Source organism: Abramis brama (assembly GCF_963993115.1).
Source record: "Abramis brama genome assembly, chromosome: 25".
NCBI classification, from domain to species: domain Eukaryota; kingdom Metazoa; phylum Chordata; class Actinopteri; order Cypriniformes; family Leuciscidae; genus Abramis; species Abramis brama.
Genome location: NC_139987.1, coordinates 20,685,799 through 20,713,461, shown reverse-complemented (window position 1 = coordinate 20,713,461; position 27,663 = coordinate 20,685,799). Strand labels below are relative to the sequence as shown.

The 27,663-nt window shown below is 39.0% G+C and overlaps 1 protein-coding gene across 1 annotated transcript in view; it reads right to left on the bottom strand.

Moving 5' to 3' along the window:
• Positions 1 to 27,663, bottom strand: part of LOC311076898 (uncharacterized protein) — a 35,537-nt gene that overhangs the window by 7,318 nt on the left and 556 nt on the right. The window contains 61 exon segments of the mRNA XM_084105413.1: positions 1,288 to 1,543; positions 1,648 to 1,784; positions 1,889 to 2,012; positions 2,107 to 2,224; positions 2,315 to 2,402; positions 2,493 to 2,575; positions 2,578 to 2,629; positions 2,631 to 2,957; positions 3,049 to 3,219; positions 3,304 to 3,453; positions 3,550 to 3,668; positions 3,820 to 3,958; positions 4,040 to 4,143; positions 4,225 to 4,323; positions 4,417 to 4,480; positions 4,594 to 4,686; positions 4,841 to 4,952; positions 5,124 to 5,151; positions 5,255 to 5,411; positions 5,495 to 5,638; positions 5,733 to 5,950; positions 11,436 to 11,750; positions 15,711 to 15,723; positions 15,941 to 16,072; positions 16,176 to 16,388; positions 16,392 to 16,499; positions 16,584 to 16,754; positions 16,850 to 16,975; positions 17,058 to 17,261; positions 17,392 to 17,700; positions 17,821 to 17,945; positions 18,417 to 18,582; positions 18,688 to 18,871; positions 18,955 to 19,151; positions 19,244 to 19,362; positions 19,532 to 19,658; positions 20,726 to 21,115; positions 21,201 to 21,291; positions 21,380 to 21,525; positions 21,614 to 21,790; positions 21,898 to 22,140; positions 22,231 to 22,486; positions 22,573 to 22,709; positions 22,815 to 22,938; positions 23,021 to 23,138; positions 23,247 to 23,334; positions 23,434 to 23,498; positions 23,599 to 23,899; positions 23,992 to 24,162; positions 24,250 to 24,399; positions 24,497 to 24,615; positions 24,840 to 24,978; positions 25,059 to 25,162; positions 25,243 to 25,341; positions 25,435 to 25,498; positions 25,621 to 25,713; positions 25,879 to 25,981; positions 26,137 to 26,164; positions 26,271 to 26,427; positions 26,512 to 26,655; positions 26,750 to 26,964. Coding sequence (XP_083961539.1) covers positions 1,288 to 1,543; positions 1,648 to 1,784; positions 1,889 to 2,012; positions 2,107 to 2,224; positions 2,315 to 2,402; positions 2,493 to 2,575; positions 2,578 to 2,629; positions 2,631 to 2,957; positions 3,049 to 3,219; positions 3,304 to 3,453; positions 3,550 to 3,668; positions 3,820 to 3,958; positions 4,040 to 4,143; positions 4,225 to 4,323; positions 4,417 to 4,480; positions 4,594 to 4,686; positions 4,841 to 4,952; positions 5,124 to 5,151; positions 5,255 to 5,411; positions 5,495 to 5,638; positions 5,733 to 5,950; positions 11,436 to 11,750; positions 15,711 to 15,723; positions 15,941 to 16,072; positions 16,176 to 16,388; positions 16,392 to 16,499; positions 16,584 to 16,754; positions 16,850 to 16,975; positions 17,058 to 17,261; positions 17,392 to 17,700; positions 17,821 to 17,945; positions 18,417 to 18,582; positions 18,688 to 18,871; positions 18,955 to 19,151; positions 19,244 to 19,362; positions 19,532 to 19,658; positions 20,726 to 21,115; positions 21,201 to 21,291; positions 21,380 to 21,525; positions 21,614 to 21,790; positions 21,898 to 22,140; positions 22,231 to 22,486; positions 22,573 to 22,709; positions 22,815 to 22,938; positions 23,021 to 23,138; positions 23,247 to 23,334; positions 23,434 to 23,498; positions 23,599 to 23,899; positions 23,992 to 24,162; positions 24,250 to 24,399; positions 24,497 to 24,615; positions 24,840 to 24,978; positions 25,059 to 25,162; positions 25,243 to 25,341; positions 25,435 to 25,498; positions 25,621 to 25,713; positions 25,879 to 25,981; positions 26,137 to 26,164; positions 26,271 to 26,427; positions 26,512 to 26,655; positions 26,750 to 26,956 — 9,006 coding nt within the window. The 5' untranslated portion in view covers positions 26,957 to 26,964.

Here is a 27,663-nt window from a genome sequence, read left to right as displayed (position 1 = left end):
AAAATAGCACCAGGGATTGTTTGCGCCGGGACACGCCTCCTTTCTTGCGCTGAACCGCCCAGGGAGCGCAAGTTCATTCCCTAGTTTAGCGATGTGCTTTTGTGGAGGGAAAAGCGCGCTTTGCGCGGGTGCAAAATAGGAATGAAACATGCGTCGGTGTACAAAGTCAATTGCGCTGGGTGCAAGATAGGGCCCTTAATGTTACATTTACCTCAGGAAAGTTATCAAGTTGTCACTCACAGTTTGTTAGTTAGCTATAAAAACACTAGAGAAGAGCTTATTTACTGTTAATTATATATGTACACTGTAAAAAAAAATTACATCCCCAAGTCAAAAATTTCAAGTGACCGATAACATCTAAATTTTTCAATTAGTCTGACGTATTATTTCTCATTGAGCCAATGTTAACAGACTATTGCAACAAGAATTTCACTTGGGCCAATTGAAAAATTTAGATGTTATCGGTCACTTGAAAATTTTGATTTGGGAGGGTTAGAAATTTTTTACAGTGTATGTTTGAATAAATTCGCCATGAAGTGTTTATGAAAACTACCTTATAACTGAGTTTTATTTGAGTGTAAATAGCCTATTATATCTGGATATAAATAGCAGTTGAATATAATAGCTCTGTTGTTAATTTAAAAATATAATATTATAGTGTACCAAATGAGAAGGTTCTCTGTATTGTTTGCAGCATTATTTGGGCAAGATTTTTTTTTCCTTAAAGGGGCTATATGCTTTTTTCTGAAATTTAAACTCGCGACTGACACCTGTGGCCAAAAAACGGAACTGCTCTTCCTTTCTGCTCGCTCTCGTACGTGCACACTTCACAAGTCATCCGCTGCAAAGAAGTCAACATTATGTTTACAGAGGTAAGAACAGTCAAATACATATATTGTTTGAGAAACTAAGTTTGTTTGCTGACTAGCGGTGGTGGCAGAGTGATCTGAAACGTTTAACATGAACGCGCTTGACGTCACATCCGCAGACAACGCGCGAAAAATCCGACCCGACAGAAAATAGGAAAAATAGGATACAGGCTTATAGGTGCACCCACTGTGAGCTGACAAGGTGTCAGTATGCTCATCAGGAGATGTTTGAGTCATACATGGTCAAATAAAAAGGCTATTGTTACGTTTATTTTGGGGAAACAGTTGCATATAGCCCCTTTAAGGAAAAAAACAAATTATTGGTATCAGTACTGGCATCGGCCGATATCATTCTGAATAATCAGCTATCGGTATCAGCAGAGAAATTTATTATCGGTGCATCTCAAAAAATACTCACAGATGCTACTTGTAGCTGTAGATCATTTTTCTCTTGCAGCAGTGATACCATCTTCTCTTCAAGTTCCTTCTTTTTGGCTTCAGCCTTGGCAAGATCTTCTTTGCATTTTACATAGTCCTCTTTCATGTTTGCCAGCTCTTTCTCAGTTTCGGCACTCTTCAGTAGAGGCTTAACCTTGTAGTAAACCTTCATCCATGGCCAGTGTTTGACATTCATGAATGAACGGATGTTGTATTGGATGGTGTAAATGGACTCCCTGAGAAAAAAAATCATTAAATGCCATAATCATTATAATTATATAAATTATAATTTGTTTCTACAGTTATTGTTGATGTCATCTTTACTAATGACAATACTCACCTCCTTTCCATCATCTTCACAAATTCCCTCCTCATCACGTAGCCACGGCAGAGAGCCTGAGTCATTGTGACCAGAGTAGCCAATTTCTCATCACGCATCTCCTCAAGAGTACCGAGAAGACCAGCTTTGAAGAACACCTGAATTTATGTAAAACAGTACATCAAAAAATATTGATTTAACCTGTATAAGCTAAATGACCATGATCACCGAATCTTTGAAATTTGTAGAGCTAAATATGAACCTTTGTGGTTCCAAATCTGTACTCGTCATGATTAACGTCGATGGATCCCAGGAGTTTCTCACTGGCCTTCTTGTTATCAATAAACTGTCCCTCTGGGATAACACTGGCATTCAGCACCTTGTATCTATGGAAGATGGGAATATTTATCAAAATGATTTATATCTTCTAATAAAGAGTCTCCAACAGGAAATTGTATTTTCATGTGGTGTTATTTATACCTCTGTTTGAAGTCACCATAGAGGATTCTGCTGGGGAAACCCTTTCTGCAGATTCTGATACCCTCCAGAACACCATTACACCTCAGCTGGTGGATAACCAGGAAGTTCTCCATGAGACCTATAACAAAGTTTACACCATTAACTTGGTAAATTAATTTCATCATATAAATTGAGTGGCAGAATATTTGTAAACTTTTTAATACTTTACCTGGAGTCTTGGACTCATTGGGAATCAAGCAACGCACAAAGTGAGGGTGAGTGCTCCTCAAGTTGGTCATGAGTTTGCCCAAGTTCTCCTGTGAATAATAGAAAAGGGTTACCATGCTTTGTATTTCTCTTTTTCTTCAAATACAGAAATATTGCTGTGAGGTCATCTCTATACATACCCTGAACTGGGAGGACACAGTCTGCATGGAACCACCCTTCTTCTTGCCTCCTTTTTTACCAGTCTCTATTGAGATAAAAATACAAAGGAACATGTATAAATGCAAAAACAAGAAAGAAAGTGCAAAGCTAAATCAAAGTTTTGTTAAATAGATTTTTTCTTTACCCTCAACGACAGGTGGGTAGAGAGTAGCCAGCAGTTTGACAGAAGACTTCTGGTACAGCTGCACAGCAGACTCATTCAGTGGATCCTTGTTCTTGTCCAGCCAGCCAGAAATGTTGTAGTCCACAGTTCCAGCGTAGTGAACCAGGGAGAAGTGGGCTTCAGCCTTGCCTTTGGCAGGCTTTGGTTTCTGGAAAGCATTGCTCTTGCCAAGATGCTGATCATATAACTTGTTCTTGAAGGAAGTGTCTGAAGCCTTGGGGAACATGCACTCCTCTTCAAGGATGGAGAAGATACCCATGGGCTGTTTATAAATGAATGTTGTTTAAGTATTACAATTTTAAGATTTCAAGCATAGAAATTGGAAATGAATAAGTTCAGAAACCAGTAAAAACCTTCTCAATGAGCTCAATGCAAGCAGCCAAGTCCATGCCGAAGTCAATGAACTCCCAAACAATGCCCTCCTTCTTGTACTCCTCTTGCTCCAGCACAAACATGTGGTGGTTGAAAAACTGTTGCAGTTTCTCATTGGTGAAGTTGATACACAGCTGCTCCATGCTGTTGAACTGGATGAAGAAACAGAACCATTTACTGACTTCTGAATATCACTCAATGTTCCATTAAAAAAGAGATAAAAGAATCATTCTTACATCAAAGATCTCAAATCCAGCAATATCCAGCACACCAATGAAGAAGTTTCTTTGTTGTTTTGTGTCCAACATCTGGTTGATACGAATGACCATCCACAAGAACATCCTCTCATAGATAGATTTGGCCAAGGCGCTAACAGAGTTGTATACCTGTAAGTAGAATAGAGTGGATATTTCATTCTGCTTCTGCAATAATTAGCCAGAATTTGAGGTTAAACACATGGCATGCTGGAAATGTTACTATACCTGTGCCACGGTCTGGCCTTTGGTCACAAACTCATTTCCGACCTTGACTCTGGGGTAGCACAAAGCCTTCAGCATATCAGCAGAGTTCAAACCCAGAAGATAGGCGACTTTGTCAGCCTCTGCAAATAAAAAAGTTGCACAAAAATCCATCCCTTTTCTTGCCATGAAAACTAAATGAAAACCACCCTTTTCTTTGTGAAAATAGAAATAAGGATCTCTCCATTCAAAGCACTGCATGTTATGACACAAATTAGTACAATTTAGTCTCACCCTCTGTGCCATCAGGCTCAGCCTGCTCCTCACGCTGCTTCTGCTTGAACTTCATGTTGCCATGATGAAGCACAGCTCCAGTGAACTTGTAGATCCCCATTTTCTCCTCATTAGTAAAGCCCAGAATGTCAATAGCAGTCTGAAAATTACAGAGAAGAATGCACTCTAGGATCTTTTCTGCAATATAACCATACAGTTTGTCAATATTCAAATGACTCACATCAGTAGCAACCAGCTCCTCTTTATCATCAATGCTGGCCACTGTGATCTGACCCATACTGCACATAGGGTAGTCATAGGGGTTGCTGGTGATTAGCGTCATTTCTGTAAAATAGACAGATTTTTAGAAACAGTGTCTTACAATATTATCTGGCATTTAACAATGAATGAAATGTGTGCACCTACCAAGCAGCTCAGGCTTATGGTTGGTCATCATCTGGTAGAAGATGTGGTAGCCTCTCTCATCTGGAAGCTGGAATGTCACTCTAGACTTCTCTAGCAGATCTGTTGAGAGAATGTTCTTGAGTCACAATCATCTGAAGAGTGACAGATCAAGACAAATGTTCAGGGTGGATCAATGAAATCGTGTCCACCTACATGTCTCAATGTCAGCACTAGCCAGTTTTCCAGTGGTGCCGAAGTGAATTCTGATAAATTTACCCTGTTTGAAACAAAATGGCACAATACATAAATAATCTCTTTATATAAAACTCTGTATAGAAAAATCCAACACAACTGACTAACTTTATTGTAAATAAAAAGTGGTTTACTTACAAAACGAGAGGAGTTGTCATTTCTCACAGTCTTGGCATTACCATAAGCCTCAAGCAGAGGGTTGGCAGCAATGATCTGGTCCTCAAGAGAGCCCTGTGATGTTTGAAGGGTTTTCAGTTATTTTCATTTATTTTCTATTTAATGACTAAACACTATTTATAGGCACTTCACAAATTCACATATCATGTGAGATGAGTGTAAATCACCATCATTCAAAATAAAATGTATGTAGTTTTATATATCATACCTGCATTTTGCCAGGAGTATCTTTCTTCTTTTCACCACCTGCCACTGCAACTGTGGCAAAGTACTGGATGACACGTTTGGTGTTCACAGTCTTTCCAGCACCGGATTCTCCGCTGGTTTATGAGAGATTATAGAAAACAGAAATTTAAAAGACATGTAGACTTTTCAAAGTATATTCAGAAGGTCATTCTTAAATTCTGTTTTGTATATATCTCCATATAGATTTGCCATTTACATTATACTTTAATTTTTGTCATTGTCTGAGATTAAATCAAAATACTTACGTAATCAGGACAGACTGGTTTTCTCTATCTGTTGATTGTAATGTGTAAAATATCCGATAAATATTTCTTATATTAACATCATCAAATTCACCTTAATGAATTCTATAGAATTCAATTCCATAATGTCTTACCAGTCAGCATGAACTGATATGCGTTGTCAGAGACAGAGAAGATGTGGGGTGGAGCCTCCATACGCTTTTTGCCTCTGTAGGCAGACACCACTTCTGCATCATACACTGGGAGCCACTTGTAGGGGTTCACAGTTGCGCAGAAGAGTCCAGAGTAGGTCTGAAATGAGCAGAGACGTGGTCAGGTTGCAACAACACAGACCAAATTAACTTAAATGCTTTATATGTCATTTCAGAACTTACGTAGATCATCCATGCAGCATAACGCTCTTTGAGGTTATACAGCACAGAGGCTTCATTGAGATGGGTCATCATGGCCATGTCCTCAATCTTGTCATACTTGGGAGGATTCATTGGGTAGACGTCATCTTCCTTTACTGTTCTCTCCTTTAAATTTGATAAATTAGATATTAGATATAAAAGAAAACAATGTAATAAGTAATTTAATGAGCATTTACATTAAGTAGAAATTAAAACTCGCCTCCTTAGTGTCAAGCAAAATAACTGTGGCTTTGCCACCCTCTTTGCTCTTGATTGTTCCCTTGAGGTACAACTCTTTGACATCAGCCACATAGCAGGCAGTCTTGGCATCAAACGGTTTGTTCTGAGCCTCAATTCTCTCCCTCTCAGGCTTACGAAGGTAAACGGCAGCCTTGCCATAAACGGCCATCTCAGCGTCCGTACTCATGGTGGCGGCTTACTAAAATTTGGATAAGAAACATTGACATGCTTTTTGAATCAATAAAATAAGTATTGATAATCAAACATACTGTCCACAAACAGTATTCATAGAGGGTCTCATGTAGTTAAGGTCTTTATAGAATATTAAAGTGAAAAGGCCTAAAAAGTGTGAACACAATAGTCCTTAATTTATGGCGTCTCTAATTAAATCATCTGTCACAATATGCATTTTGTTGATACATTATAACACATAAAAAACTGCAAACTAAACTTTTTCAACACTTGTTTTTTTGTTTCAGTTATGTACCACGTTATATCAGTTATATACCACAGTGTCCATATTTATAAAAAAAAGTGTCAAGAGTCCCACTTAAAATCTGCCAATAGACAAGTATAAAATTCTTAAGTAATTTATCAATAAAAAAAAACAGCACATCTACGATAAACTAGAGTCTACATGCATCTGAAAACATGCTAATATTCAACCACGTCTTTTTAATGCAGTAATGCAGTGTGTTGCTACCACCTACCTTCCTCCTTTTGAAGACCAGATGAAATTTTAACACCCTGTAAAAAACTACATTTAGGCATATATGGTAATAATATCTTTTTAAAGACTTTTTCTGTCATATCAATTCACTTAGTATAATCTCATACTAACAACAACATCAAATGCAAAGTATTTCAGCTTCTTACCACAAGCAGGAACTCCTCTAGGCTCCTATGAGACTGGCTGTGCTCTCTTCAAAACTTATATTGAGGTCAATTTGCACACTAAGCAGAGGCTATAAATGGATAAGTCCTAATTTATGGTAAGAAGCTACACCTATTCTCAGTCATCAACAGATATGACATCATTTTACACATCAGTTATAGGTATCACATAACTTTGACAATGCAATAGTTTGATAATGTGTCCGTAATTTAAATAAATTACATGATAGTCATAGTCATAATCATATATATATTTTTTAATTTACATATTTTTAAATATCTTTTTACATTTATAGCCTACTTCATAAATATTTAATTTTTAATTGATTGACAATAAAAAAAAAATCTATTGATTTTAATTTGTGGGGAATTATTTTCAGTTGCAGATTAAATTGGAATAATATTAAAACAAACATATAAAGACACATTTGATATGTAATATTTTTCACAAAGTCAAGCACGTATAACAGAAATGGCCATATGATTGACTGCATGGAAGATCGCCATCCAAGCTGTCTCATAAAAAAATACCATAAAAGCTCCCTCCCAGTGTATGAGTCTAGTGTCTATTTATACCTAATGTTTTTGATGGGTAGACTATATTACTCAATGAGGGGAAGATTCATGGCTGGACTGGCCATTGGGCATACCGGGCATTTTCCCGGTGGGCCGACGTGCTTTTCGGGCCGATACATCTCATACTCATACATAATATATATACAGTGAGGAAAATAAGAATTTGAACACCCTGCTATTTTGCAAGTTCTCCCACTTAGAAATCATGGAGGGGTCTGAAATTGTCATCGTAGGTGCATGTCCACTGTGAGAGACATAATCTAAAAAAAAAAAAATCCAGAAATCACAATGTATGATTTTTTAACTATTTATTTGTGTGATACAGCTGCAAATAAGTATTTGAACACCTGAGAAAATCAATGTTAATATTTGGTACAGTAGCCTTTGTTTGCAATTACAGAGGTCAAACGTTTCCTGTAGTTTTTCATCAGGTTTGCACACACTGCAGGAGGGATTTTGGATTCTCTATTGGGTTTAGATTCTCTATTGGGTTTAGGTCTGGAGACTGGCTAGGCCACGCCAGAACCTTGATATGCTTCTTACAGAGCCACTCCTTGGTTATCCTGGCTGTGTGCTTCGGGTCATTGTCATGTTGGAAGACCCAGCCTCGACCCATCTTCAATGCTCTAACTGAGGGAAGGAGGTTGTTCCCCAAAATCTCGCAATACATGGCCCCGGTCATCCTCTCCTTAATACAGTGCAGTCGCCCTGTCCCATGTGCAGAAAAACACCCCCAAAGCATGATGCTACCACCCCCATGCTTCACAGTAGGGATGGTGTTCTTGGGATGGTACTCATCATTCTTCTTCCTCCAAACACGTTTAGTGGAATTATGACCAAAAAGTTCTATTTTGGTCTCATCTGACCACATGACTTTCTCCCATGACTCCTCTGGATCATCCAAATGGTCATTGGCAAACTTAAGACGTGCCTTGACATGTGCTGGTTTAAACAGGGGAACCTTCCGTGCCATGCATGATTTCAAACCATGACGTCTTAGTGTATTACCAACAGTAACCTTGGAAACGGTGGTCCCAGCTCTTTTCAGGTCATTGACCAGCTCCTCCCGTGTAGTTCTGGGCTGATTTCTCACCTTTCTTAGGATCATTGAGACCCCACGAGGTGAGATCTTGCATGGAGCCCCAGTCCGAGGGAGATTGACAGTCATGTTTAGCTTCTTCCATTTTCTAATGATTGCTCCAACAGTGGACCTTTTTTCACCAAGCTGCTTGGCAATTTCCCCGTAGCCCTTTCCAGCCTTGTGGAGGTGTACAATTTTGTCTCTAGTGTCTTTGGACAGCTCTTTGGTCTTGGCCATGTTAGTAGTTGGATTCTTACTGATCGTATGGGGTGGACAGGTGTCTTTATGCAGCTAACGACCTCAAACAGGTGCATCTAATTTAGGATAATAAATGGAGTGGAGGTGGACATTTTAAAGGCAGACTAACAGGTCTTTGAGGGTCAGAATTCTAGCTGATAGACAGGTGTTCAAATACTTATTTGCAGCTGTATCATACAAATAAATAGTTAAAAAATCATATATTGTGATTTCTGGATTTTTTTTTTTAGATTATGTCTCTCACAGTGGACATGCACCTACGATGACAATTTCAGACCCCTCCATGATTTCCAAGTGGGAGAACTTGCAAAATAGCAGGGTGTTCAAATACTTATTTTCCTCACTGTATATATATATATTTTTTTAACGGCCCATAAAATTTGTACATCGGCGGCCCATTCGTTTTGTTTTGTTTTGTTTTGCTTAATTGGCGGCGCTGGGTTTGTGCCGGTGTAATGCATTGGTCCAAAAAAGTCCGTGTTAAGGCCTCATTATACTTCTGCGTCGGACCTACGCCGGAGCCTATACGCCGTAGGCAACGTGTTGGTTTTAATTTATACTTCTGCGTCGTTGTCCGCGTTGACGCGCACCTAGGGAGCATGTGAAACCCCGAGGGAGGGGGTTCTGGCAGACCAATCACAGCGCTTGCGTCCGCGTAGAATTGAAGCGTTGTTACATTTTTGGAGAGGTGCACGTCAGGGTACGCCGTAGGGTACGCGCGCTACACACAGCCTACGACGTAGCTACGGCGGCAGTTCAACGCAGAAGTATAAATAGGCCTTTAGGTTTTTTTTTCTGACAGACCAGCCCATGAAACACGTAGATCAGCGGCCCATTGGCTGTTTTCTTGATTGACACTGGGCTGGCCCAATCACAACTTTAAACGAGTGAGCGAGCGTGCAGCAGTGTCAGTGTGTATCTGTCAAAATAGTTAGCGAGATGGAGAAGAAACGCAAGGAATGTGCAGAGAAATAGCGTGAAAAAATAGAACCAGGCCCTTAAAGCAGACGCTTATGTGTCAAAATATATGTTTTCTGCCCTTCATCAGCTCCTGTGGCAGATGATGATAGTGAGGAGGATCAGGAGAGAGATGAGAGAGTGTAGAGTCCGCGGTAAGCAGAACTACTTTCAAAACACTTCGGCTATGTCATGAGTGTAGGAACCCATAACCCAGTTACAGATTATTTCCTGCATAGTTGACGATTACCGCAATTCACTAGAAATCTAATGAGAGGCGTTTGTAAACCATGTTTTCCGCCAAAATAAAAGCTTGATGCAGTTTGCGTCAAAATAAAAGATCATGTGCTTATCTCTTTCAAGTATAGAAATTGGTACAAAACTAATTATGAAAGTTTCCTTTATTTTTTAGTGCATTTGTTTTACAAAATATGGCAATTACTGTCATTGGATTAATATTATAACTATTATTATGTAGTAGGTGTAATGTAAATAGACATTGTAAATAAAAGAGGTTTGAATTTTTCTTTGTTTAATTTGCACACTGAATATGGGTTGGAGCTTTTAATTTTGAACTTTCAAAGTGCACCAGATTGATGAATTTAACATTAAAATGCACAAAATTTTCTCACGGGGGGGCATGCCCCCGAACCCCCCTAGAAGGACCAAGGTCCACAAACCACAGTTTTACCAAAACTCCTGTAAGAAACACTTGTATTGCTATGCCAATGCAGATTATAGCTTGTTTTAGGATTCACCACTGTAAAGTATAGTTCAACTGTATTAATAAATGTAAAATTTTTACTTATTTCATCTGTTAACTCTCACTCGTTCCTACTCACTTGATATGCATATAATTAAGGGCGTGCAAAGATGGGTGGTGTTTATGATCATATAGTGGGCCGGTCTGGGCCAAAATGCCCGGGCCGATTTTTTGTCCCAGTCCAGCCCTGGGAAGATTCAGTGATTTTCCATTTGCTTTGTCGTGAACACTGCTGTGTTTCCATTTTTATTTCTGTTTATTGCAATGTTTCCATATTTTAATGTTAGACATCTTTAAACTTAATTAGAAGTGGTACAATAATTTGGACTCATTCAAAGTTTATACTTTAACATGCATTTTAAGTTAACATGGAACAAATGACAAAGTATTGTTGTAATTAGTCATCACAACGGTAAAGATTCCAAAGAATTCCAAAGATATTGTCGTGTATGAATAAAAGGACCTAAAGGATTTTTTTTAAATCATTGCTCATTTTAAGGTTTTAAAGACTCACTTGTATTTGATTAAAAACACTGAATTAATCTATTCAATCTTACATTTCCAGCATCACAGCCGGAGGCATTGCTTGTAGGGGGAAAGTTGGGAATGAGTACAAGGGGCACAGAACTTTACATAATATTGACAGTAACAAATATACAATCAGGATAATAACATGAACAGGCAGACAGACAGTGATTATATCACATACAAAAAAAAATTGCGCTGATGAGGGGGCGTCTGAAATACCGAGAGGGGGCGATCACCAGATATGCAGTGTATATAAGGCCTACACAATCACGTTACCACGGCACGACAACACCACCAAAATCAATGTATGCCTGCTTAACCCACATGCTCAGCTCATTGCGACTCGTTTGACGGAATATTGCGATTAAAACAACCTGAACCGCTACAAAGACAATATAACGCTGACAACTGCGACTAATTATCAAACATTTTAAATCACAAGCAAAATATTTAATCGTACCTTTAGCTTCAGTAGAGCTGCAATCTTCTCTTCGATGAGTGAAACCTCCTCAGCAGTAACTCTTTCAATTCGTCTCTGAATTTTCTACTTAGGTCATTTTCAAATGCCAGCTGGATCAAATGTGCTTTCTCGTCCTGGCCTGTGCACAGTGTTTGCCAACACTGACGTGCAACGGTGAACTGAGACTCCACCATTTTGGTGTTCGTTAAATCCAGTAGTAGTTGCACTTTCCCCGCATTCAAAAAGTTCTCACTACCAGGGTCCAGTGCATCCAAAGCTGCCATGTAGTTGCTATTACATTCGCTGAAACGCACGGACATTTCTCCCAAAACGGAGTCAATAATGCTAAAAAACTGCCGCTTGCACTCCTGTTCAATGTTCACTTCACGCTGACCAACCCTTTCATCCACAATGTAGTCTAGCAGAGTCTTACTGGGCTGTCGCTGCCATTTCGGAGGGGCAGGAACCGCATCATCTGCACCTATACTTTCAGCCCACAGTTTCACAAACTCTGCATCTGATCATAGACTTTCAATGCAAGAAGCGCTGCCAATGAGCTGAATTGCCGTCAATGTATCCGTTTGTTCAGCTTGCTGCATCCTATTCGGTGGATCCATTAGGCCTAAAACTTTGTACATCACACAGGCAAGAAATTTGAAAGTCGGTTCTGTGATGGCCTTGTGAAGTCCAACAGGTTCAATTTTTACGTCAGCACCTTTTCTTGTGGTTGTGATTTCATTCAGATAATCCACAAGCGTGTCGTGCGTTTTCAGCACCACGGACACCGCCTCAAGGTGTCCAGTCCATCGTTGATCCAGCAGCCTTTTAAGCTTCTCTCCCTTTTACTGTGCAGCTACAGTTGGCTTTCTTAGAAATTTTTTAATTTTACAATTTTAGAATTCTTGCCAAGGTGTTTTTATTCCCAAGGTGCTGCATGTACTTTTTCATTGTACACTTGTGTTCTCATTTAAGCATCTCTTCTTGACAGACACAGATCTAGCTTCAGTGGCAGGAGAGATCAATATATCAAAGAAAATACAGAAATGATCGGACAATCAATTAAATGTTTAGACCCTTACTGATAAGTAAATCTAAAGTGTGTCCACGATTGTGTGTGGGTCCAGTTACATGCTGAGTCAGATCAAAAGTTTTTAAACAGTTTTGATTTCTTTTACCATATTGGTTTCTGCATTATCTATGTGAATGTTAAAATCTCCAGCAATGGCAAAACAGTCAAACTCTGCAATTGTTGATAACAGTTCTGTAAAATCCTCAGCAAAGGCTGGATAGTATTTTGGAGGCCTGTAAATAATGATAAGTAAAATGCATGGAGCACCTTTTAACACAATACCCAGATATTCGAAAGACGGGTAATTCCCAAATTATATTTGCTTACATTGATAGATATCTTTAAAAAGAGCAGCTAGACCCCCACCTCTCCTACCCGCTCTGAGTCTGCAGATCTTAGTTTGACGTGTAATAGGCACAAGATTAGTTGGGTTTGCTGTACGGCTATTGAAGGCCTTAGACTTTCTATCTTGTAATAGAACAGCAATAGGCCTATGTCACACTTCCTACTTCCGGAACGCGGAGTAGGGATTCAGAACTTCCGGTCAACAGTATTTCTCGATAAGGATTTAGATTATCAGCCATAATGTCTAAACCATCCGAGGTAGACTGACCACGAGCTATGAGGTTGTGAAACGAAGGTTTTTGCTCCTGTAGAAGCTATAAGTTCGTATGAAATCAACCTTGTTTTAAGAAAAACATGTTTTATCCGCGATCTTATGAAAAAAAACTACACTACCCACAATCTTAAGCGTAGCAGCAACGTCTGCTGATTGGTCCAACTCGGTGTTACCATAGAAACGTTTACCTTACTGGCGAACGGCTAGAGCTATAACAACAATGGTTCTCCCAGAAGAACTTGTACCCTTTCCTCAGTTTTGACGTTTCCACTTGAGAGTTTTCATTTACCATCCAAACCACATCGTCATATGTGATTTCAGGCAGGTTGCGGAGAGATTTTGTCCAGCGGTATCTATCGGACTCCGCCATTGTAAAAAGCTAACCGGAAGAGCCATATCCCTACTAAAAGACATACTTCCAGTCTTCAATTTTTCTGTGACATAGGCCTATAGAGAAAGATACAGGCACACTGGGTTTCCGCTTGTTCTGTAAACATTTGAGAAAGTTACTGTTATCATAGCGGGGATCCAACACATATCACTGAGAGCATAGTTAACGAAAACTATGACGGAAAATGTTCGTTGACGACCTGTTTTTCCCTGACTAAGACAAGACGATGAGAGACGACACCCACGTCATTAAACGATAATTGTGACTATATCAACACATGCAATATCGATGACGAAAAAAGATGAGACTGAAATGTGTTTAAAAAATAAAAACTTGACCAAAACTACTTGTTATTGTCATATAAAGGAGACGACAACACATTGACTGTTTTTACGAGCTTCATGCTTACGGTTGCCAGATTTCAATCATTTAAACCCCCAGTCAGAGCTTTTCTGTTAAAAGAACACATTTTTTACCCGGTCTTTTCAATAGTATCTGGCAACCATGCGCGCGCACTCTCTCTACACTGCTGAAGAAGCACGGATGATCTGAAAACACAGTGCGTCTCATCGCCATGCCTCCAGGCTGCTTGCACAGTCCCTTCAGATGAAGAAATGGATGACATGTTCTCTAGGCACCCTTTTAAACTTCCTGGTCACACTAGTAGTGACGTCATGGCTGTCGCCGGCCAATACAATTGCAGTGATTATACTGAACTTCAGTCATCAGTCATGCTGAGGCGTTCCCCAAAGTGTCTCAGGACGCTGTGTCTCGTTCCCTGTTCTCAGGGAACAAGAGTTACAGTCGTAACCCGAGACGTTTCTGAACGATGGTGCGCAGAGAGATGAATCCTTTCGTTCTTATGCTCTGTATCAAATGTTCTCTGCTTTCTGCAGGAACTATTAGATAAAGGTAGAGCCTTTTCAACAGTATAAGTTCATCTCAGCTTGTCATTTGGGGCTGGATTCAGAAACAATAAGCTAGCACCCCTTAATACAGTATAATGATTTATGAGGGTGTGAGACGGTTACTTCCGGTCACTAAGTCTCTGATCCCATCCTGGGATTTATCTGTGGTTCTGGACGTGTTCTTCCAGCCCCCTATTGAACCATTAAAGAGTATTGATTTACAGTGTCTTTCTTTAAAGACAGCTTTACTGCTTGCTCTCACTACATCAAAGCGGGTGAGTGAATTACACGCTTTGTCTGTACATTCTCACTGTATGCGGTTTTCAGTGGGTGGATCGAAAGTTACACTGAAAACTAATCCGGAGTTTGTTCCTAAAGTCAATGAGACATCAGAAGCACACCTTTTTCTACATCAGAAGAAGAGCGGTTAAACTATCTGTGCCCGCACTTACGTGCAGAGGATGAGTTTGTTATGAAAGAGCAGTCCGCTCTTCGTCTCTTGTGCTGACAATTATAAGGGGGGACCCATTTCGTTTTACCACTCTCTCACTGAGCAGTAAACGCGATTGTAATGTGTTACAAAGACACAAAAATGTACAATATTTATCAGGGCTTCGAGCTCACTCCAGAAATGGTTTCCTCTTGGGCACTGTTCAGAGGTGTCTATTTAGGATATTTGGAGCTGGCCAGCTGGGCATCACCGCAAACATTTGCGAGATATTATAGACTGGATGTGACTGAGCCATCTCTGGCTCATTCAGTGCTTGGTGTGAGAGCGTTGTGTGATACATCATAGTACTCCACACGTGTCATTCACTCATATTTTTGTATTTCAGAAAAACACCTGGTTGCTTGCTCATTATAGGGTATTATATTATAAATGCATGCATTATATTATAAATTAATTAAATTATATTATATTAAATATAATAATTATAATAAATGTATATATATAAATATATATTATATTATAATATCATATAATTTAATGAAAATGAGAAATGTGATAGGTTACAGATAGCTTTTTCCAGGTATTATATTTACTTTTTAGATCTCTGGATCATCTGTAGAGGCTTAATTGTGCTAACTGGAAGGCTAGTTCACAGAATATTGCAATAGTCAATAACATCAGTCCAGGGTGGAAACTGAAATGTTTGAGCAAATGCATTCAGTAAACATGAGAATTCAATTTTATGAAACCTTTTGAACTTTTATGGAACCTTTAAAAGTTCAAATTTGGTTTCAAGACACTCTTGATACTCAGCACACTTGTGATGTGAATAATAAGGTTTAATGTAATCATATATATCCGATATTAGTGTTGTACTAGTGTATCTTGTTGAAAAATCACACAAAATTATTTGCTGAAATAAAAAGTTTTATTAAGAAAGGTACTTTTACATTAAACATTCATATTATATGACTTTAATGCTCCTTTCAAGTGTTAAAGATTCATTCTTCTTTGGCCTGGGAAAGAAGGAAGAGTTAAACATTAGTCTTATTAACAAAAATGTTCTTCACTTTACATAATGAAGAGAATACAGATGTGCAAATGTCATACAGGATATGTAACATCAGCAAAATGCAATTACTATAGTTCCACTACTACTTCTAAGAGGTAGTTCATATATTTGGATAAACAAGTTGAATAAATAATGCAAAAAACTAATCTACTTAGTCTAACCTTTCCGGAATCACGGCTCTTTAGTCTGAGCTTGTTGACCTGAGACTCAGAAATGTCAGCACGCTCCTCAGCCTCCTCAAGCTCATGCTGCACCTTCCTCAACTTGGACAGGTGAGTGTTGCCTTGCTCCTCCTAAAGTTTTTTTTTTAATATGGTTCATGTATCACATTTCATCAAATTAGCATTCCAATATAAATAATTACAGTGTCAAAATGTTCTATTAGATTTTACATACCGCCTCTTCAGACTGCCTCTTGTAGACTTTGACCTTCAGCTGCAGTTTGTCAACCAAATCCTGGAGTCTGCTGATGTTCTTCTTGTCCTCGTCAGTCTTCAAAAAATACACATTTACAAAATTAAGCATTGATCCTTTACTAAAAATAGGCATTGTCAGTGCATACACTATTATACAGACTCTTTTGTCTGAACAAACTTGTGAGGAATATGGTCATACCTGATAAGTGAGCTCTTTCACTCTCCTCTCATATTTGCGGACACCTTTAACAGCATCAGCTCCACGTCTCTGCTCAGCTTCAACTTCAGTCTCAAGCTCACGGACCTAAAGAACATATTATTTTTATTCAAACAAATCATAATATAACATACTTCACCTTGCCCATATCATAACTATAAAGAGGCTTACTCTGGACTCCAACTTCTGGAGTTGTTTCTTTCCTCCTTTCATGGCCAGATTCTCAGCCTCATCCAGACGGTGCTGCAGGTCCTTCACTGTGACCTCCAGATTCTTCTTCATCCTCTCAAGGTGAGAACTGGTGTCCTGCTCCTTCTTCAGCTCTTCTGCCATCATTGCAGCCTTTTGCATTAATACAGAAAGTCATTAGATCCACATGTTTTACGTAAAATGAATGTTAGCGTCTTATGCAACATTTGGCAGCTACTGTTTCTCACATCAGTAATGGCCTTCTTGGCCTTCTCCTCTGCATTTCTGGCTTCCTGTACAGTGTCATCAACTTCACTCTGGACATGAATAAGGTCAGCCTCAAGCTTCTTCTTGGTGTTCAGGAGACTTGTGTTCTACAAAATGGAAAGCAACAGTTTGAACATTTTGAATGATGCTCTCAATTCCCTTAATTTCAGGGAAACAATATGCCCTTACCTGAGAGTGCAGCAGCCCAACACGCTCACTGATATCCACCAGCTCTTGTTCAGCCACTTTGCGGCCTCTCTCTGTCTGCTCCAGAGCAGCTCTCAGCTCCTCAATCTCAGCCTGCATCAGAGTGTTTCTGCGCTCCACCATGGCCACCTGCTCCTTCATGTCTTCCTGTCCTCTCTGGGCATCATCAAGGTGCAGTTGGGCATCCTGAACATAACAATAGCTTTAGAATGAGCTTTCGATGTGATTTCTGCTAGGCTGTACTTACCATATGTTAGATTATTTAAAAAAAATATGAATGCATCCCAAAGTCAAAAAGAAAAATTCCTATGCATACCTTAAGTTGTCCCTGAACGTTCCTGAGCTGTTTCTGGGCCTCAGCAGCCTGGCGATTGGAGTGGCTCAGCTGAATCTCCATCTCATTAAGGTCTCCCTCCATCTTCTTCTTGATTCTCAGGGCATCATTCCTGCTCCTGACTTCAGAGTCCAGAGTGCCCTGCATGGATTCAATGACTCTCTGGCTGTTCCTCTTGATCTGCTCCATCTCCTCATCCTTCTCTGCAAGCTTCCTGTCAATCTCTCCCTTGATCTGGTTTAGCTCAAGCTGGACACAAAGAATCTTGGACTCCTCATGCTCCAGTGTACCCTATGAAAAATAAAACAACATTTAAATATAAGAATGAAAATACACACAGTGTGTTGATGAATACAACAACACAGTATGATGGTTCTAGCAAGAATTCCATATTGATCTCCAGATACTCACTTCAGCCTCTTCCAAGGCCGTCTGAATCTCTGACTTCTCAGTCTCCACTGTCTTCTTGGCCTTTTCCAGCTCATGGATGCTCTTACCAGTCTCACCTAACTGCTCTGTCAGATCTGAAATTTCCTCTATAGAGAGAAAAACATATAATATGTGTCATAATGCACATGCATTAATCATATGTGCTTACTTTTTAATGTTCACTGATAATTAGAACATTTAAAGGGATAGTTCACCCAAAACTGAAAATGTTATCATTAATTAATTACTCACCCTCGTGTCATTACAAACCCGTAAGACTTTCGTTTATCTTTGGAACGCAAATTTTGATGAAATTTGAAAGTTTTCTGTCCCTCCATAGACAGCTACATAATTGATTCTTTGACACTTCAAAAAGGATATAAAGAGATCATCAAACTAATCCATATGAATTGAGCTCTCAGATTTCATCAAAAGGATCTTAATTTGTGTTCGGAAGATGAACAAAAGTTTCACGAGTTTGGAACGACATGAGGATCAGTAATTAGTAAAATAATTTTCATTTTTGGTGAACAATCCCTTTAAGTTTTTTTTTTCTAATTTAACGGTTTCATTCTTACGCTGCAGATTCTTGTTCTCTCTCTTGAGGGTCTCCAGCTGATCCAGACTCTCCTCATAGGAGTTCTTCATCTTGAACAGTTCAGTGCTGAGTGAACGAGCCTCTTTCTGGGCACCTTCCAGCTCGGCCTGACCTTCCTCATATTTCTGCTTCCATTCTGCCAGGACCTTTGGTGGAGATATTTTAGGATAGAGTTTGTTTAAAAAATGTTGAACAAAGCCCATTCCAGCAATACTTTACAAAGAGAATATGATATGACTAAAACTGTTTACCTTGTCGAAGTTCCTCTGCTTCTTGTCAAGGTTGGCAGCCAAACCATTGGCTCTCTCCACATCGATCATGAGGTCCTCCACCTCAGCCTGGAGTCTCTGTTTGGTCTTCTCCAGAGATGCACATTTGGAGTTTACGGCCTCAACTTGTTCCTCTGCCTCTTGCAGACGCTGAGCCAGCTTCTTCCTGTTAAGTAATACACATTATTTTTAATTCTAATCTATAAAATAGCTGTGAGAGTTAGGAATATTATACAGTAATATACATACTTGGACTCTTCAAGCTCCTCAGTGCGCTGGATGGCATCAGTTTCATATTTGGTTCTCCACTGAGCAACCTCACTGTTGGCCTTTGACATTCCCCGCTGCAGCTCAGCCTTTGCCTCCTGCTCTTCCTCAAACTGCTCACGGAGCAGGTCACAGTCATGACGGGCTGATTGCACAGCATGGGCCAGTGCGTTCTTAGCCTAAGGGACAAAGTCGCATAATATTATTGTATTATTGTCTCTACAGTAAAGTAATTGACAAGTATGTGCATGAATTGATTATGCTGTACTACCTTAACCTCCTCTTCAATATGCCTCTTAAGCTCCTCAATTTGCTGAGTGGAAGCTTGTTTGCCTCTGGTGAGCTGAGAAACCAGAGCCTCCTTCTCCTCCAGCTGACGGCCAAACTCACCTGTATAGATTTAGATACACTGTGTCAGACTTTTCTATGTCTCTATCAGTTTATTTAAAAACAAATGGATGTAAGATTGTATCAGTGTTACAGTCAGAAATTTTGATAATTATTGTTAATTATTGACATTAATTACTTTTGATATAATATGAATTTGTTCATGAGTTACCATTTTCAGTTTGAAATCTTGCACTTTGAGTACTGAGATCATTTAACTGACGAACGTTCTCGGCATTCTTGGACTTAATTTCACTAAGTTGGTCCTCAAGTGTGCGGCACATCTTCTCAAGATTGCCCTGCAAATACAAAAGTCATTAGATATTTGAAAGAACTTCAAGACTTGTTGTATGTGACCCGTGCTGGCAAAATGAGTCACAATGAGCACATTTTCAAAAATGAGTTATTGTTATTTACTTTTATTCTTATCAAAAAACCTTCATGTACTGTATGATGATGTATGATGTATGATTTATTGGAATCAGACAAAAAAGGATTGCGCTACACCTATTTGAAGTCAATAGTCAAAAGTATATTTTGAGAAAAATCTAGTTATTCTGAAGGATCCAAAACAAAATCACCCAGCAACCATACCTTAAAATCCATGGTAATACCACCAAATTTGGCACACACCAAATCAAAACCAAATATCTATAGGAAAAATATATATTCAATTTTTTTCCATGATACCACAATTGTTTGATTAACATTAATGAGACAGCAGCCTGTCTATTGAGACCTACTGTAGTGCACATATCTAATATAATGTTACATAGCTGATGTTTTTCCCCAACAGTTAACCAAACGTTCACTTAAGGCATAACAGATAAGGTTTACGTGAATATTCGCCAAGACAGATATTTTGAAATACTGCAATTCTGTGGACATGTGTATATTAGGATTGCGTGCTGTCTGAGAGGCGTCTTTGTGCTTTGTGTTGATCTGTCAGTCAGTGCAAGTAAGATCATTTTGTTTACATCAGCATGAGTTTAAAAATCATATTTCATTGGTTCAGACTTAAGCCATCGAGAATTCGCTATGAATATTAAAACTTGTGCTGAGGGGAAGCACCAGTCGTTGAGAAGCGAGTAAAGAAAAATGGCAATTTTTCATGGATTATTAGAACAAAGGAAAGATTTAGGAAGGTACACCTCTCAGAAAACGTAAAAATAAAGATCATTTTAGATGTTTAATTACTATTTGGAGCATTGGGATCGCTAGAAGAGGGCTTAATGAACCAATTTTTGTGAATGAAAATGAAATTCGACCAAAATTTACATTTGGCTGTAGCTCGTAATTAGCACATGCGTATTCCGACACATTTTGCCAGCATGGGTCACATATATTCTTTAGAATATTTCCCAACCTTTGCTTTGGCAACAGCTTCCATGTTGCTGGAAAGATCATCAATCTCCATTTTGAATTCACTCTTCTCTTTCTCAAGCTTCTGCTTAACACGCTGCAGGTTGTCGATTTGCTCTCCCAGCTCGGCCACACTGTCTGCCTGCTTCTTGCGGAGGGCACCAGCAGTAGCTTCATGCTGGAGGGTGGACTCTTCAAGATCACGACGCAGCTTCTGGAATTCAGCTTCACGCTTCTTATTCATCTCGATCTGAGCAGCAGTGGCTCCTCCAGCCTCCTCAAGCCTCTCACTGATCTCCTCAAGTTCCCTGGAGAGATCAGCTCTCTGCTTCTCAATCTTGGCACGAGCAGCGCGCTCAGCCTCGATCTCTTCCTCAAGTTCCTCAATGCGGGCCTATGGTGGAAAGTAGTTAATTCGATTTTTGGTTATCTGTATTTGATCATAATGATGTAATGTTCGAAAAAAAATCTCTAAATACCTGAAGCTCCTTGATTTTCTTCTGGAGTTGAGCACCTAGAGATTGTTCATCTTCAATCTTGCTGAGCAGCTGACCTGTTTCAAAGTCTTTCCTGTTCAACAATAAGTACTTGTAAAAAAAAAAACATAACACAACAATAAAAATGTTCAATGTTTTCAAAGATTTCCTGCTTTAATTACTTTTTTATTTTCTCATCAGATTGCTGCTTCTCATTCTCCAGGTCCATGACGGACTCTTGGGATAATTTCAGGTCTCCTTCAAGCTTTCTCTTGGTTCTCTCCAGGTCCATGCGGAGCTTCTTCTCTTGTTCAAGGGAACCCTCAAGCTACAGGGCAATGATATATAAAATATGTTCACAGCAGAAAACAGTTGATTTGATGAATTAATATAATTAATTTACATAATCAACTCACATCATCAACTTGCTGCTCAAGCTTTGTCTTGGCTTTGGTCAGGGTGTTGACTTTGTCCTCCTCGGCCTGAAGATCATCCAGTGTCTGCTGATGTGACTCTTGGAGGGCTTTCTTCTCCTTCGTAAGCTTGGCAATGCTCTCATCCTGAGCGGCCATTTCCTCTGTCAAGTTCTTGACCTGAAGGATTTTTTGTTCCAAGTAAATATTAAATATTACAATTCGTATTCTATATCAATATATAAAATAGAGATTAAATTTAATGTTAAACCAATTCAATCTCTAACCTTATTCTCAGTGGCATGTTTCTCCTTCTCCACTTTAGCCAAGGTGAGCTCCAGGTCATCAATGTCTTTCTTCAGCTCAGAGCACTCATCCTCCAGTTTCCTCTTCTTGGCTGTCAGTTCAGCACTGATTTCTTCCTCATCCTCCAGTCTCTCAGTTGTCTCCTTGAGTTTAGCTTCAAGTTGGATTTTGCTTTTAATCAGACCCTCACACCTCTCCTCAGCATCTGAGAGACCCTCAGATTCCTGTTAGTAAAATAGATTGCTATTTCATTGGAAACAACCTTGCTTATTTTTAATGTAGCCAAAATTCAGTTCATTATAAAATATACTCACAGATGCTACTTGCAGCTGCAGATCATTTTTCTCTTGCAACAGTGATACCATCTTCTCTTCAAGCTCCTTCTTTTTGGCTTCAGCCTTAACCAAAGCCTCTTTGCATTTTGTATAGTCCTCTTTCATGTTTGCCAGCTCCTTCTCAGTCTCTGCACTCTGAAGCAGAGGCTTAATCTTGTAATAAACCTTCATCCATGGCCAGTGTTTGACATTCATGAATGAACGGATGTTGTATTGGATGGTGTAAATCGACTCCCTGTGAATAATTCATCATTGAATGGCATAATCATTATTAAGTTTGCAGTTATCATTGATGTCATATTTACTCATGACAATAATCACCTCCTCTCCGTCATTTTCACATACTCCCTCCTCATCACGTAGCCACGGCAGAGAGCCTGAGTCATTGTGACCAGAGCAGCCAGTTTCTCATCACGCATCTCCTCAAGAACACCCAGAAGACCAGCTTTGAAGAACACCTGAATTTATGTAAAACAGTAAATCAAAATATATTGATTTAACCTGTATAAGCTAAATGACCATGATCACTGAATCTTTGAAATTTGTAAAACTAAATAATGAACCTTTGTATGTCCAAATCTGTAGTCGTCATGATTAACGTCGATGGATCCCAGGAGTTTCTCACTGGCCTTCTTGTTATCCATAAACTGTCCCTCTGGGATAACACCGGCATTCAGCACCTTGTATCTGTGGAAAATTTATCAAAATACTTCATATCTTTTAATTAGGAGCCTCCTAGGAAATGTTGTTTTCATGTGGTCCCATTTACCTCTGCTTAAAGTCACCATATTGGATTCTGCTGGGGAAGCCCTTTGTGCAGATTCTGATACCCTCCAGAACACCGTTACACCTCAGCTGGTGGATAACCAGGAAGTTCTGCATGAGACCTAAAACGAACAGTTTACACCATGAACTTGGTAAATTAACTTCATCATATATATTGAGAACCAAAATATTTGTACGTTTTTTTTTTTTATTTTTTATATATACTTTACCTGGAGTCTTGGACTCATTGGGAATCAAGCAACGCACAAAGTGAGGGTGAGTGGCCCTCAAGTTGGTCATGAGTTTGCCCAAGTTCTCCTGTGGAGAATAGAAAAAGTTTGGCATGCTTTGTATTTCTTTATTTTCTTTTTTTTCTAAAATAATGCAATATTGCTGTGATGTCATCTCTATACATACCCTGAACTGGGAGGACACAGTCTGCATGGAGCCACCCTTCTTCTTGCCTCCCTTTTTAGTATTATCTATTGAGATAAAAATACAAAGGAACATGTATAAATGCAAAAACAAGAAAGTTAGTTCAAAACTGAATCAAAGTTTTGTTAAATAGATTTTTTTCTTTACCCTCAACAACAGGTGGGTAGAGAGTAGCCAGCAGTTTGACAGAAGACTTCTGGTACAGCAGCAGAACAGAATCATTCAGTGGATCCTTGTTCTTGTCCAGCCAGCCAGTGACATTGTAGTCCACAGTTCCAGCGTAGTGAACCAGGGAGAAGTGGGCTTCAGCCTTGCCTTTGGCAGGCTTTGGTTTCTCGAAAGCTTTGTTCTTGCCAAGATGCTGATCGTATAACTTGTTCTTGAAGGAAGCGTCTGAAGCCTTGGGGAACATGCACTCCTCTTCAAGGATGGAGAAGATACCCATGGGCTGTTTATAAAAGAATGTTGTTTATTGTCAAAAATTGGAGATTTTGAGAATAGGATCAATGGAAATTAATAAATTCATAAACCATTGATAACCTTCTCAATGAGCTCAATGCAAGAAGCCAAGTCCATGCCGAAGTCAATGAAATCCCAAACAATGCCCTCCTTCTTGTACTCCTCTTGCTCCAGCACAAACATGGTGTGGTTGAAAAACTGTTGCAGTTTCTCATTAGTGAAGTTGATACACAGCTGCTCCATGCTGTTGTACTGGAGGACAAAAAATGACAGAAACATTTACTACCTTCTGAATATCATTCATTTTGACATAAAAAGAGATAAAAGAATCATTCTTACATCAAAGATCTCAAAGCCAGCAATATCCAGCACACCAATGTAGAAATTTCTTTGTTGTTTTGTGTCCAACATCTGGTTGATACGAATGACCATCCACAAGAACATCCTCTCATAGATAGATTTGGCCAAGGCGCTAACAGAGTTGTACACCTGTAAGTAGAATAGAGTGGATATTTCATTCTGCTTCTGCAATAATTAGCCATAATTTGAGTTTTAAACACATGGCATGCTGGAAATGTTACTATACCTGTGCCACGGTCTGGCCTTTGGTCACATACTCATTTCCGACCTTGACTCTGGGGTAGCACAAACCCTTCAGCATTTCAGCAGAGTTCAAACCCAGAAGATAGGCGATTTTGTCAGCCTCTGTTAAATACATTTTAAAATAAATTATCTTTGCTCTATAGAGTCTGTAGTGTAAAATTATAATAAATCAGGCACTAGGTACTTTCCTTTTTATTTTTAGATTTATTGATATGCACGCAACTTCTAGTTTATATTTACACTAAACATTTTATACACAGTTTCTGTTATCAGCAAAGTCAGTGCAATGGTTACTATTTTAAAGCCCAGGATTACACAAGTCTCACCCTCATTGCCATCAGGCTCAGCCTGCTCCTCACGCTGCTTCTGCTTGAACTTCATGTTACCATGATGAAGCACAGCTCCAGTGAACTTGTAGATGCCCATTTTCTCCTCATTTGTGAAACCAAGAATGTCAATAGCTTCCTGTAAATTACAGAGAATAATAAAATATATGATTTGCCATATTTAAATAGAATGTCAATATTTAAATAGCAATGACTCACATCAGTAGCATCCAGCTCAGCTTTATCATCAATGCTGGCCACTGTGATCTGACCCTGACTGCACATGGGGAAGTCATAGGGGTTGGTGGTGATGAGGCACATTTCTGTAAAATACACAGCATTAATGAAAGAGCATCTTACAATATTATCTGAAACATTGAATGAATGAAATATGTGCACCTACCAACAATCTCAGGCTTATGGTTGGTCATCATCTGGAAGAAGATGTGGTAGCCTCTCTCATCTGGAAGCTGGAATGACACTCTAGACTTCTCCAGCAGATCTGTTGAGAAAATGTACTTGAGTCACAATCATCTGAAGAGTGACAGACAAAGACAACTGTTCAGGATGGATCAATGAAATCGTGTCCACCTACATGTCTCAATGTCAGCACTAGCCAGTTTTCCAGTGGTGCCGAAGTGAATTCTGATGAATTTACCCTGTTTAAATCATAATAGCATAATACATACATAATAATTATAATCTCTTTATAGAAAACTCTGTACAGTAAAATTTAACACAACTGACCATCTGTACTGTAAATAAACAGTGGTTAACTTACAAAACGAGAGGAGTTGTCATTTCTCACAGTCTTGGCATTACCATAAGACTCAAGCAGAGGGTTGGCAGCAATGATCTGGTCCTCAAGAGAGCCCTGTGATGTTTGAAGGGTTTTTGTTTATTTTCAATTGTTTTTCTATTTCATGACTAAACACAATTTATAGGCATTTCACAAATTCACATATCGTATAGTTTGTGAGATGAGTGTAAATCATCATTTTTTAAAATAATATATATGACATAGTTTTGTATCTCGTACCTTTATTTTACTGGCCTCTTTCTTGACACCTGACACTGCAACTGTGGCAAAGTACTGGATGACACGTTTGGTGTTCACAGTCTTTCCAGCACCAGATTCTCCGCTGGTTTATAAGAGATTAGAAGACAGAAGATTGAAAGACATGTAGACTTTTCAATGTATATTCAATCTTTGTTCAGTCTTAAATTCTATTTTGTAAATATCTCCAAAAATTTTCCATCTATGTTATATGGTCTGAAATTAAAATAAAATACTTACGTAATCAGGACAGACTGGTTTTCTCTGTCTGTTGATTGAAATTTGTAAAATATCCGGTAAATATTTCTTATATTAACAGCAACATCAAATTCATCTTAATGAATTCTATAGCATTCAATTCCATAATGTCTTACCACACTGCATGAACTGATATGCGTTGTCAGAGACAGAGAAGATGTGGGGTGGAGCCTCCATACGCTTTTTGCCTCTGTAGGCAGACACCACTTCTGCATCATACACTGGGAGCCACTTGTAGGGGTTCACAGTTGCGCAGAAGAGTCCAGAGTAGGTCTGAAATGAGCAGAGACGTGGTCAGATTGCAACAACACAGAAAAAAATGAACTTAAATGCTTTATATGTCATTTCAGAACTTACGTAGATCATCCATGCAGCATAACGCTCTTTGAGGTTATACAGCACAGAGGCTTCATTGAGATGGGTCATCATGGCCATGTCCTCAATCTTGTCATACTTGGGAGGATTCATTGGGTAGACATCTTCTTCCTTAGCAACTCTCTCCTATAAATTTGATAAATTAGATATTAGATATAAAAGAAAACAATGTATTAAGTAATTTAATGAGTATCTACATGAAATGGAAATTCAAATTTACCTCCTGAGTGTCAAGCAAAACAACTGTGACTTTGTTACCATCTTTGCTCTTGATTGTTCCCTTGAGGTACAACTCTTTGACATCAGCCACATAGCAGGCAGCCTTGGCATCAAACGGTTTGGCCTGAGCCTCCATTCTCTCCCTCTCAGGCTTACGAAGGTAAATGGCAGCTTTGCCATAAGCGGCCATCTCCGCGTCTGTACTCATGGTGGCGGCTTACTAAAGAGAGACTTATCCATTACAAATTTCATAAATATTCAACAAAGGCAAGACACATAAAATATAAAACACATGAATTGTGTTAGGAAAGAGGCATATTCCTAAGTGTAGGCTTACACATGAATACAGACACATAAAACAATACTAGATAAACATTTAGATAGAAATCAAGAAGCAGGTAAGGGGCCCATTAATGGCAAAAATGTCGACTGAATATGTCTTTCTGGTGAAATGATGGTGTCAGGGGATGGCACATACAGTACAATATGAATTGTGGCATATATGAAGTTTCAGTACAATACAGAGATTTTCACTGCCAACTATGAGTCTCACTTGTGGTCTCTCTGCCTGAGTGCATCCTCCTGCTATGAGTATGTATGAAACAGACAAATATTTCCTGACAAATATTAAGAAATTTCTGTGACAGATTTGGTTTCATTATATTCACTTTTCTAATGATTTATATTTATGCAAATCTCATGATGGATTATGATAGCAACACTGCATCCCAAGTTTGAATTTAATCAGACCATCAGTTCTGTAGTTTGAACCAATTTCATGTTTTGCTCTATTATAGCATCATCAATTGACCCTTTCCCGCTTCTTTTTCTGTTTCCTCAGACTGAGTCTGCACAGAAATGTGTCAAATGTCCTCTGCATTTGGGCCAAATTTATATAACTTTCCCACAAGAGGT